The sequence below is a fragment of the Carassius auratus genome, unplaced genomic scaffold (assembly GCF_003368295.1).
Source record: "Carassius auratus strain Wakin unplaced genomic scaffold, ASM336829v1 scaf_tig00011615, whole genome shotgun sequence".
Classification (NCBI taxonomy): Eukaryota; Metazoa; Chordata; class Actinopteri; order Cypriniformes; family Cyprinidae; genus Carassius; species Carassius auratus.
Genome location: NW_020524221.1, coordinates 17,657 through 30,978, shown reverse-complemented (window position 1 = coordinate 30,978; position 13,322 = coordinate 17,657). Strand labels below are relative to the sequence as shown.

The window sequence follows — 13,322 nt, the reverse complement described above, 5'->3', positions numbered from 1 at the left end:
CTTCTTTCAGCTCTGCTGCTGCGTCGAGCTGAAACAAATGGACGAGCTCACGTGATTATAGCAAGATATAACAGTGAGATGGTGGGTTTTTCTCTCTCTCTGTTATTGGCTGAGCTAAACTGATGCAGACATGTTCATTTGATTTGGCGCTTACGCTTCCAACTCTTGTTGGTGTACTGTTTTAGATGCAGTCTCTGTGGAGTCCCACACAGACGTGTTGTGCACTGTGATTTTTGGCGCTTCAAGCTACCAAACATTATTTTGCTTGGCTAATTACTATTTATTCCACCTACGGTGCTGAAACAAATAAGTGGAAAAATTCACGTGCTTCAGAATATTTCTTATAGCAAGCTATAAAGGTGAGTAGGTGGCTAAAATTCCCCTTTCTCCCTTACGTTACCTGCTGCACTGCACTAATGCAGACTAGAGCTGCAACTAACGATTATTTATTCTGTCTTGTAATCTAACGATAATTTTTTTCGATTAGTCGACTACTCTAACGATTATTTTTATTACAATAAATAATTAATCTAATGTTCTTTTTTTAATTAGCTAATGAATCCTTTGGATAACTTTACAAAAAAATAAGTACAACTTCTAATATAATATTTCAACCTTTATTCATTTTCAACCAATGTGGTTGAAGTTTTTACAGTATAAAAAAATAAAGAGGCAAATAAAATTATTTTACTATGGTAAATATTAGTTTATGATAGCGTTTATATTTAAACCACAGTAGCCATAAATTTCCAGTTGTCTGAGACGTCATGAAATGTTCTTTAGCATCACAAAGCATAAAATGTAGTCAGGGTTCTGCTATGGTTTAGCATGGTTTTCAGAGATCTGGAGCTGATTCGCGGTAGCTCGGTGGTTTGTGACTTGTCTCACAGAGCGCTGTCTTTTAAGGGTCCATTTACATCTCATGTCTTTTGCGTGCTCAAGTTCGTTATTTCCAATGTAGTAGTGATGGGTCATGCGCAAAAGATGCGGCTCTGAGAGCCGATGCATTGTAGTGAATCAGAAGAGCCGGCTCGCATCGAGTTTTTTTCCTTGGGCTGCTTAAATCAAGGCAGAACTTTGTTTTGATTGGTCAGCAATCGCATCGTGGCCGATCAGATGCATATACAGTAAAAGAATCAGATCAGATGTGGGTATATGGGATCATACCATTATGTAAAAACAGAGAGGGTGTGAAGTGAAGCGGCACTCCACTGCAAGTTATGCATACTGAGTTTTTTACACTGTTAAAGAGTTGGATTCCCATGCTAAACATGGACAAAGTTTCAAAAATTAAGTTGTACGTTTGAAGGAGTATTTCTGTTCCAAAAATACTCCTTCCGGTTTGTCACAAGTTTCGGAAAGTTTTTTCCGAGTATGGCTCTTTGTGACGTTAGATGGAGCGGAATTTCCTTATATGGGTCCTGAGGGCACTTCTCCCGGAAGAGCGTGCGATCCCGTATAGCAGAGCACTGAGAGCACAACAGACTTCACTGATCAGAGCGAGAGCGTCGCGAAAAGTCACAAAAGGAGTGTATTTTTGGTTGCCAGAAAACACAACCCTGCACAGATTACCAAAAAAAAAAACAGCATTAAGGGACCAGTGGATGGAGTTTATTTTTACAGAGCATCAACGAAGTTGTGCAAGTGTTTGTGTTTGTTCCTTCCCTGCATTTCGAAGATGCTTGTTTTACAAACAAGGCCCAGTTTGTCGACGGATTTGCGTATCGTTTATTTCTTAAGGAAGATGCAATCCCAACGAAAAAGGGTCACGATCGTGTGTTGGAACCGCAGGCGGTGAGTAAAACTGCTTCAAATATCTCTGCCTTATTGTTAGTGCGTCCCCTCCCATGCCGCGACCCGGGTTCGAGCCCCGCACGGAGCGAGTCGTTGCTGCTGCTGCTCTCGTTCAGTTTCAGCCTCGGGATCTGATTCTGGATCATAAATAAACGGCTGAATCTGACTGTAAGCCATGGTTTGTTTTGGATGATGGTTTTTTCCTCAAGGTAATGTCACAGCTTCCAAACGCTTTCAAGCCTACTGGCGCTTGTGATTCTTTAGCTCCGCCCACACATCACGCCTCCAGCGGCTCGTGTTTTTCCGGGATAAATCGGAACTATCTTTCTCTTATGAATATAATAAAACTAAAGACCTTTTGGAGTTATGAAGGATGCAGTACTACTCTATAAATACTCAAGATTAACAGGATATTGAGTGAAAACAAGCATTTCACCCCCCCTTTAATGAGTTGTGACTGTGTATTGTGGCAACATCGGTTCGTTCAGCGATAATCTTCTCAAAAACAGGGCAGATAATCACAGAAAGAAGAAATATGATCAGTCCAACAAAGCTGAGGCATCTGATTTTTTTTTTAATTAAAATTAAAAAATGTTTGATAAAACATATAAAATGTTTGATTAAATATCAAACATAAAAATGGTTTTGTAACAAAATAAGTGCACAAAATTAGGCCATTATTCTCATAAAAAACACTGCACATGAAAGGATTTTCAACACACAAACCATTAATTTTTGCAAAGTTATGGTAAAACAAAGGCCTACGAAAAATCCTAAATTAAGAGCCATTCAGGAGTCAAAAGAGTCGGCTCTTCTTTGGGAGCTGAGCCAAAAGAGCCGAACTTCTCATCACTACAATGTAGGCGCGCGATAAGCAGTGCGACGCGCTCGTTTTTTCCAGGCGTTTTTTTGTTGCCTGACTACTTCCTTCAGCTCCGCTGCTGCGTCGAGCTGAAACAAGTTGAAAAGCTCACGTGTTTATAGCAAGTTATAACAGTGAGCTGGCGGGTTTTGCTCCCTCTCCCATATTGGCTGCGCTGCACTGATGCAGACATGTTCATTTAATTTGCCGCTTAGTTTCCAACTCTGGTTCGTGTACTGTTTTTAGACGCAGACTCTGAGGAGTTCCTGCAGCAGATATTTTATTGTGCACCATGGTCTTGGCGCTTCATGCTACCGAGCGTTGGACTGCCAGAGTAATATAATATTTTTTCAGCTCTGCTGCTGTATTGAGCTGAAATATTAAGTGGCAAGCTGTTGTAACATTAATGTTATAATGGCTCAAGTTGTAAAGTTGAGCAGACGGGTTTTCCTATCTCTCTCTCTCTACTTCTGCACTGCACTGATGCAGGCACGTGCGTTGAAATGGTGCTTACACTTCCAGCACTTATTTCATGTACTGCTTTTAGGTGCAGAATTCTGCAGCCAATGTTTGTCTTGCATTATGGTCTTGGCGCCTCGTGCTACCAAGAATAAGTCTACCCAGCTATTAATTTGTCTTTCAGCTCCGCTGATGCTTGAGCTGGTACAAATCAGTGGGGGAGCTCACATCTGAGTAGATTCCTATGGCAGGCTGTTTTTACGAAAAACCTAATGCCATAGTGACTGGAGATGCAGAGTGAGCAGGGGGTTCTTTTCTCTGTTCCTGCACTGCATGAATGCATGCACATTGATTTGGCACTTATGCTTCCAACTCTAGTTACATGTGACCCGTTTTTATCATGGATTCCACAGCTAGACATTGCAGTGCACATTAGTTTTTGGCAATTCATGTTACCAAATACTGTCCAGCTAGTAATAATTCTTCAGCTCAACTGCTAAGCTCTATTGGCCAATAAATTGGCCAATAAATTGGCGTGATGGTGTAAGGGCTTCAGACATTCGTCACACCAGAGGTATTCCCAAAGCGATGACGTCATCGCAGCATCTCGTTCCCTATTCAGGGAACCTAGGATACATACCTAACTGAGATGTTGTCAAAATGCCATGAAACGTACACTACAGCGCCTCTGAATATCCAAATGAGATAAATACATGTATCTCTGCGTTACATCACTTTTTAAAGCATTCAGATTGGATTAGCGGTTCAAAAGTTATTAAACATTAAAGAATAACAGTTATTTTTAGCCGCGGGCGGCTGTCTCGGTCTTTGAGGGTTTAGCGCTATAAGATCAAACGTTATTGGGAAACCCGGCCCAGAACTTTACACACAGGCAAACACGGCATGTGTAACGCAGAAAAGCGTGTTACTATAGTCTAGTAAAGTAGTGCAGTTATCAATATTATTAGTGTTATGCGTTACTTTACTTACCCAAAAAGGTAATATAGTTAATGTAATCCGTTACTTTGTAACTCATTACCCCCAACACTGCTTAAGTTTCACACCTACAGCTCACATTACAGCTACGTTTACATGCAACCATATAATACATTTCTAATTGGATTGATGGCTTAATCGGACCGAAAAGCCTTCATGTACACACCTTAATCGATCTGATTGAGCTCAATTGGAATGAAATTTCGTTCTAATTGAAGGGGGTGGTTTATTCCTCTTCTAATATGATTCATTTGTGCATGAGCAGTGATGCAGAAATAATGTAATGATGTGAAGCAAGGAATGAGCGTCTCTTCTTTTTGAATAAAGTGATGTATAAATGTGTGTCCTATCATTATAAAACTCTCCTTTCACTCGGCAACTGTGAAGTGGAGCAGGACAACCTTGTTTTGGAGACTCTTCCATAGGCAACCAGTTTTGGGGCAGGGAAGGTCTTTTATTTTTGCCTGATAAATGAGCAGCACAACTCAGTGGTTCATATGTACGTTTATCCATAAATTGATAAATATTAACTCTGTTGTTAAACACAAATAAAGAAACCTCATAGGAGAGTGGTTATAATGTGCAAACAGTGAGAAACCCTAGATTATCTATATGTCACTTTCACATTTCACTTTCACTATTCGTGCAGCTGTGCGCATGTAAAAAAATATTTCCAATTTGAAGCTTGTGACACATAAACACGCACATCAATCCGATCAATTTATTTAGCGTTCATGTAAACACTACATCCAGATTGATAAATCAGAATTAATTCAGGCCTGACTGAACCAAATTTTTTGCATGTAAATGTAGCCTCAAGCAGGGATATGTTTTACATGCCTACAGTATAAACAATGAATGAACCAGTCTTAACTCATGCATGCACAATAAACTATTGTTCAATTTATTTTTCATCACACAAAGTTTTAATAAGTGCACATGCCTCAGGCTTGCACACAGAATCGTCAACTCACTCACAGAATATTCGGTAATCCTCGGCAAACGTTGCAACAGCTCATTCGGTTCTCGTTGAGTCCTCAGTAATCCTTGGCAAATGTGGCAACAGCTCATTTGGTTCTTGATGAGTCCTCAGTAATCCTCTGCAAACTTCGACAGTTGGTTGAACGATTCGTTCAAGAACCGAACAGCACTAATCCCCGGCGTTCTGTTGTTAAAAAAACCTTTTTGGTTTATTTACTTCTCTTCTCCTTCGTTCCGTGTTCCTCATGTGTGCATCGCGACGCATATTTAGTTAAAAAATAACTTTTATGAAGATTGTTGAAATACAACAATAAAAAAGTTTATTTTTATGTATTTTCTACATTGCAAAATTTTCCATATTCATGCAAAGTGTTAGTCAGCAGTGTTTCTTTAAGCTAAATTGACAATACGCTTTTTTGTTATACAAATGTTACATTTGCTTTGTCAGAAATTGTTTCTGTAATGAGCAAGTCTGCATTCAAACTGTGTGCAATGGGTATGATACAATGTTTGCATTTAACAGCTCTGCAGAAATATGTAGAAGAAAAATGTGAGCTACAAAATTCAGCAAGAAAACTCGTAAAATACTGCATGCAAACACAGATGGGGAATCATGCTTTGAGGATATTTTTCACCCACTCATCACTGGGATTGAGGCACGTCTGTCCATTTTTCAGAGTAGCACTGTGTGAGACAAGAAAAGTTTGTTCAGCACTTTCATCACATGCTTTAAATACGAATCCACCATGCATTCAGACATCTGCATTGCATTGATCTTCGGTTTATCTCACACCCACATGATCTCCACATTTTTGCAATGTGCTCCAGCAGGAAACATTTGTACTTTCTGTATTATTTTTGGGCTGAATGGTTTTCCAGCATACATTTGAACACACTGGCAGCGTAGCTGTTGGACAGGCGGTCCAACAGCCATGGCTAAATGAAACAAGAGAAATAAGATTATTAGGCTCTTTGTAAGCACTTACAAAAGCTTTTCAACACATGCTAGCATTTCTAAGCCTTTCAATAATAACAAATACATTAAAATACTATCTAAAACAAAGGACATGTTCCAGAAGTGACTCTGCTTACCGTCTGTTATGGACAGCAGAGTCATGCAGATCAGAAAAACAAAGGTTGATGTGCACTTCTTCATTGTGAAATTTCCAACTGAGTGTTTAATGCAAATGATCAGTAAAGCTGCAGACGTTTCTCCAAGAAATGGACTTTGTGTGTACTTTGGTGGGACTTTCTCTTTTAAAGAACCCCACTGCTGACATCACACTTATCAAAACCAATTGTGCAACAGGTCCTCCTTCAGTGAACCAGGATTCCAGTGAAGGAACCCAAGGGGGAACCTTTTTAATATAATGCATGTTTTTGTAAACAGTTTGAATTTATGTTTTTGTAAACAGTGTTAATTGATGAAAAGCACTGTTACTGCAAAGATGACTACTTAACCTTTGTACGAAGTTGGATGGAAATAGTATATGCATATTTGGTGAGATGCTAGTTGAACATGTTCTAACAAAGCTGCAAACACTTGCTGAGACAGTCCTCTGGTGTTTACAGCAAAAAGCCAAATCCAAAACTCATACAACTGATGAGCTTCTAATGCTACACCTATGAGAAACTATGTTTGAAAATCTTAAATGTGGAAGAATACCATCCACCCAGATTTTTCTAGATGTTTAAGCACAGCTGATGTATCAAAGCTTGTCATTAGAAATGAACATGTGCTGATTTGGGAAGTCATGCACAATTGCTAGATTTTATTTGCAAATGTAATAGAGTTTAACTCATGAAGTGAAATGCAGTAAAGTATAGAAAAAGATTTAAAATAAATAAATTGGAAACAAATGGCAAGGATTTAGTACATGATTTGTTGTGAGATGTTTTCTTATTTTTGTTGCAACTTAAAAATAGGATTTATTTGCATGTAATGCAAGTAATTTGAGGTAATTAGAAGTACAAGGGGAGCACACAAGTTTTTAAAAAAGAGCTTTAAAATAATACAGTTAAACTCAACACAATAATATTGCAAATAAAAATGACAAAAATGAAAATGACCACCAGGAAGGCTGATTATAAGGAGATGTCTACTAAAACTTTAATTTAATAAATAATTTACCGCACCTAAACAAACATGAACTGTGCCAAGTTTACGCACACCCATTTAATAAGCGTCTTAAGTAGACCAGAACAGTTCCAGACTCTCTCAGATAAACTATACGCTGGCCAGAAACTGTCCGCTCTTTGACTGGCTGCAAGCTGCGCAACTTTTGCAGGTTCACACACAAACAAAACTGTAGTTTGTATAATAAAAAAGAGTGCTTCTTGAGGAAAATAAATAAATAAATGCATCAGATTTGCATAACAAGCCCACTGTGTTATATATGATACATACATTTTTGCGGCCTCTAAATCATCAACATGTTCAGAATTAACATATTGCACATAGTCTACTACATTCTTCTGTTGTCTAAATGATAGTTCATATTAAAGGGCAAGAACATTTTTAAATAACAAATGCCCCCCTTCAGGTTGTGGTACACTTTTTCTTTTCTTTTATTTTTTTGTTTTGTTTTGTTTTCTTTTTTGTTTGATGAAATCATTGTTTATGTAAAATAAACAGAAGAACATTTTTTGAAGATTTCGACATTTGGGATGAAGCAACCTAAGTTTACTTAATTGTCCATAAGTCATGTTAAGTTTGAAATACACTTCAAAACATACTTAACAAATATACTATTTTCCCTTGTTGTTATATAACTGCATATGAACTTTTGAACTACACAAAATGTGACAAGATGACTGACATGAATGCATGTAACTAAGTGGTCCATTAAATATGCAGTTATGATGAAGTAGTATGTCCCAAAGCTTTCCTACTATTCTATCAAAAGTATGTACTTATTATTCACAAAAAGAGTACATACTTTTAGGGCATAGTATAGTTAGCAAATTGGGATGCAGCATCAGTGTCCTGACATGTGCATGCTTGACTGCACATGTGCATTGGCTTTACCAACCTGTAATATGTACCTGAACTGCAGAAGGTAACAGGCTTTTATTTGATGCAGGCTTTTATTAGAGGCAATTAATTTATTTAAGACTGGCCTTTATTTGTCCGTGTTGACCATGCCCCCGGCCACTATAGCCCCCTTCACACTGCACTGGGTCGCCTTCTGTGTGAAAGCAAACACGTCCCAGGATTGATTCCAGCATTGAACCCGGGTCGAGGACCTAGTAACATTTCAGGGTTCATTACCGGAAAGAGCGCTGTGTGAACAAAAGCCAGATCTAATGGCGTGTCGTAGTGATGATGCACGTTATCGCGCAACACTTTTATCGGCTTTATAGGAAGATCAACGTTTGCGACAAATAAAATATGTGCAAACTGTAACGAAGCAGAGATCACGCCGAGATCGTTCACCAGCTTCAGTGAAAGTATAACGTTTTTGACTCGTATATTACACGACATGCCCTGATGTCACGTGTCGTTTCGGGATCTTTACGTGTTGTGTGTGAAAGCATACACATATCCCGGGTAATCACTGGCAGTGTGAAAGTGCAAAATCTTGCAATCCCGGGAACAATTGCCGGAACACTTTACCCGAGTATTTGCCGGAATCGCAGTGTGAAAGGGGCTTATCAGAGGCCTGGTGTTCTGTCGATTTGTCCTACGCTGTCAGATTTTCCTACCTACCACTAAAACAGTGGGTAGTACAGTTCTACAACGAAAAATGCTACTGTAAAGTTATGGTTTACCTACCACAACCCTGAACCTACCCTTACAGTACTGCAAATACTGTAATTGTGTTAAATTTACCAACATTATTATTTTCTACAAATTAGATTGCGTTTTTATTAAAGTCTAAACCTACCAAAACCCTAAACCTACCCTTACAGTAATGCATATACATTAAATATCATTGTTTAGCATGAGAAAAAAGGATGCGATATTGATGGACGCATGCGCAGTAAACCCGGATAGGAAAATCTGACGGGTAGGATAAAATGTCAGGACACTGGCGTTTATTTGACTACCGGTTTTTATTTGAGTATTTATGGTATATGCATTTTAAACACTAGTAGGCTGTAAGACATAACCATTATGGGAAAATGTGGTATATTTTATTGCTAATTCAAAATTCGTCTGGGAATGCCCCCGGGAACGCCCTGTCATGTGATTTGAGTTTAGCCCATGGGGGAAAACATTGCCTTGGCGCCAATTGAAATACACATTTTCTGTACCGCCAAAAAAACTAACAAATTATGTATTGAAGTTCTACATCCTTCCTAATAAACATACAGAACCGGAAAGGATGACAAAATGGCTACAAGCAATTATTTGTGAGGATGATCAAGGGAAGTTGTGGAAATCCCAAGACTAAGCGTATGTGACATGTGTATGTGTGCAGTCGGCATATCACAGTAGGCTACGTTAACATAGTGTTCATTATTAACATTATAAAAACTGTGTAAGTGTAGCGATAGGACACAGGAGATGAGAGATCCAAGAGCAGTGTGTTTAATGGGTATCCAAAAATTTCCAAAACAAGCAGGGGGTCAAAACCATGAAATCAGTCAGGAAACAAAATAAACAGGAAACTAGAAACTAGAGAACACAAGGGAATGCATCTTCTGTTTATTTTACATAAACAACGATTGTCAAAAAAAAAAAAAAAAAAAAAAAAAAAAGAAGTCTACCACACCTGAAGGGGGGCATTTGTTACTTAAGTGTTCTTGCCCTTTAATATGAACTATCATTTAGACAACAGAAGAATGTAGTGGACACCCAGGGAAACACAGACCAGACAGCGTGACATTACCCCCTCCTCTATGGAGCAGCTATCAGATGCTCCACCTGAATACAAGAACAAACCAAGGAACACAGAGACCAAGAGGGAGGAGGACCGGCACAGGACCAGGGGTAGGAATGGAGGGCCAGGTAATCGATGGAAACAGAGACAGGAAGTGCAAAAAACAAAAACCAGGAGACCAGGAGGGAGGTGGACAGCTCATTCATTTCACTCTCTGGCACAGGGTTGTCCAGACAGACGTTGAAAAAGTTCAAGGCCGCATCATTATAGCCCAATCCTACCGCCAAGGTACAGAACTCTTGTGCCACACCACCCACCTCATTCCCCTTTTGACGGAGGGTGGTTAATTTTAGGAATCTTCTTCTCCGCTCCTCCATGCTGGCTGGGGAATGGACACAAAATCCCACACCGCTGGATTAGATCTGGATGGAGTCCTTCTGTAACGATAGGACACAGGAGAGGAGAGATCCAAGAGCAGTGTGTTTAATGGGTATCCAAAAATCAATATCCAAAACAAGCAGGGGGTCAAAACCATGAAATCAGTCAGGAAACAAAATAAACAGGAAACTAGAGAAAACAAGTGAACATGACTGGGTGACAGAAAATAAGGACTCCATGACACAGATAGAAAACAGACCGGTTTATATAGATAGGATAACGAAGGAAGTGGAAACAGCTGAGTGCAATAGCAGGTGTGCAATTAACTGTGATGAAGGGACAAGGGTATGTGGGAAATGTAGTGCCTGCGGTGAGGTGCCTGTGGGGAAGTGAGACCACTAGTGGACACCCAGGGAAACACAGACCAGACACCGTGACAGTAAGATTGTTTTAGAAAGTGGAATGCATACATAATTAGCCTTATCATTCTACTTGAAGCAAAACTATGTAACGTTAGCCTAGTGTCGAACCTAAACTCGCATGAAAACGCGTCTGCTAAGAGGTGTACTCTACGTGATACCACTAGAAAAGGCCAAGGATTTCCGTATACCCACATAAAAAAGTGTAAGGATACGTAACAACTTTGTTTTGTGTCAGAACTTTTACACTTTCATTCATAAATTCACCCGTCTGTGTTTGTGAAGCGACACAGATCGAATCGCGGGATCCAGTCAAAAATGGAACTGGAGAACGTCACGGAATTTGGCTATTTTTAAATGAATAAATCTAAAGTAGGGCTGTACAATTAATCAAATATCGATATGGACTAGTGTATATGAATATTAAAGTTAAAAGAGACTACAGTTGTTGTAAGCGCGTCTCTGGGAATGAGCGCTCATTATGTGTATTTTTGTCATTCAAATATACACGATGTTCGCTGTGTTTTCCCCCACGCCGACTCCACCCTCGCCATGCCCCCAACTATGACTAGATGCCGACTGTACAGGCCCTTCTCAAAAGATTAGCATATTGTGATAAAAGTTCATTATTTTCCATAATGTAATGATAAAAATTTTACTTTCTTATATTTTAGATTCATTTCACACCAACTGAAATATTTCAGGTCTTTTATTGTTTTAATACTGATGATTTTGGCATACAGCTCATGAAAACCCAAAATTCCTATCTCAAAAAATTTGCATATTTCATCCGACCAATAAAAGAAAAGTGTGCTTCAATGCGGCGTGGCATGGAGTCAATCACTGCTGAGGTGTTATGGAGGACCAGGATGCTTCGATAGCGGCCTTAAGCTCATCCAGAGTGTTCGGTCTTGCGTCTCTCAACTTTCTCTTCACAATATCCCACAGATTCTCTATGGGGTTCTGGTCAGGAGAGTTGGCAGGCTAATTGAGCACAGTAATATCATGGTCAGTAAACCATTTACCAGTGGTTTTGGCACTGTGAGCAGGTGCCAGGTCGTGCTGAAAAACGAAATCTTCATCTCCATAAAGCTTTTCAGCAGATCAGCATAAAGTGCTCCAAAATCTCCTGATAGCTAGCTGCATTGACCCTGCCCTTGATAAAACACAGTGGACCAACACCAGCAGTTGACATGGCACCACAAACCATCACTGACTGTGGGTACTTGACACTGGACTTCAGGATTTTTGGCATTTCCTTCTCCCCAGTCTTCCTCCAGACTCTGGCACCTTGATTTCCGAATGACATGCAAAATTTGCTTTCATCCGAAAAAAGTACTGAGCAACAGTCCAGTGCTGCTTCTCTGTAGCCCATGTCCAGCACACGCCTGTGCACATTGGCTCTGGATGTTTCTACTCCAGACTCAGTCCACGGCTTCCGCAGGTCCCTCAAGGTCTGGAATCGGTCCTTCTCCACAATCTTCCTCAGGGTCCGGTCACCTCTTCTCGTTGTGCAGCGTTTTTTGCCACACTTCTTCCCACTGAGGTGCCTTGATACAGCACTCTGGGAACAGCCTATTCGTTCAGAAATTTCTTGTCTTACCCTCTTGCTTGAGGGTGTCAATGATGGCCTTCTGGACAGCAGTCAGGTCGGCAGTCTTACCCATGATTGCTGTTTTGAGTAATGAACCAGGCTGGGAGTTTTTAAAAGCCTCAGGAATCTTTTGCAGGTGTTTAGAGTTAATTAGTTGATTCAGATGATTAGGTTAATAGCTCGTTTAGAGAACCTTTTCATGATATGCTAATTTTTTGAGATAGGAATTTTGGGTTTTCATGAGCTGTATGCCAAAATCATCAGTATTAAAACAATAAAAGACCTGAACTATTTCAGTTGGTGTGCAATGAATCTAAAATATATGAAAGTTAAATTTTTATCATTACATTATGGAAAATAATGAACTTTTATCACAATATGCTAATTTTTTGAGAAGGACCTGTATGTATAACTGTAAAACTGTCCACCGTCAGAGCTTGTGTTCCACATGTCTTTCTGCTGTGAAATATATACTGATATTCGTGAGGTAAATATATGAATAACTTTTATATTATTAGTAATAATTCTAGATTGGACTACTGAACACTTACTGGACTGAAGCAGGTTTCCTTGATTATCTTTTTCTACCGTATTTTTTGAAAAATCATGTTTAAGTAAGTATCAAATATAATCCTCAGGGTTTTGAGGAACGTTTATTTGATTAGAATACTAAGCAATTAATTCAATCTTACTAAGACAAAAAAAGGACTATCTGTTACTCAAAAAAGAGATAGTCAGGTTTGCAAAAAAATCATGCTTGTTTTGTGGATTATCACAGACATCTACAAAAAACATTTACAGTGGAAAAGTTATATGGCCTATTTTTTAAATCTAAGTTTTCTATAACGCATGCAAATAAAAATAGAATTTTTCAGACTGTCTCATTTTGGGTTCTGCAGAGGAAAGTTTTAATTAAAAAACTTTTTTTTTTCTGTGAAATTCACAGCTCAGGGAATGATACTGTAATGTCACAATGCGCAGTGCCAAAAACGCACAATGAAGACCAGCTAAAA

General features: G+C 39.1%; 1 protein-coding gene across 1 annotated transcript; it reads right to left on the bottom strand.

Moving 5' to 3' along the window:
* Positions 1–5,001: 5,001 nt before the first annotated feature.
* On the bottom strand, positions 5,002–6,344 carry LOC113073201 (interleukin-8-like). Its single transcript, XM_026246081.1, has 3 exons — positions 6,185–6,344; positions 5,890–6,028; positions 5,002–5,776 (listed from the first exon to the last, which is right to left on the bottom strand). Exons 1-3 carry the CDS (start codon positions 6,246–6,248, stop codon positions 5,704–5,706), a joined length of 276 nt encoding a protein of 91 aa, XP_026101866.1. The 5' UTR covers positions 6,249–6,344; the 3' UTR covers positions 5,002–5,703.
* Between the last annotated feature and the right edge of the window lie 6,978 nt (positions 6,345–13,322).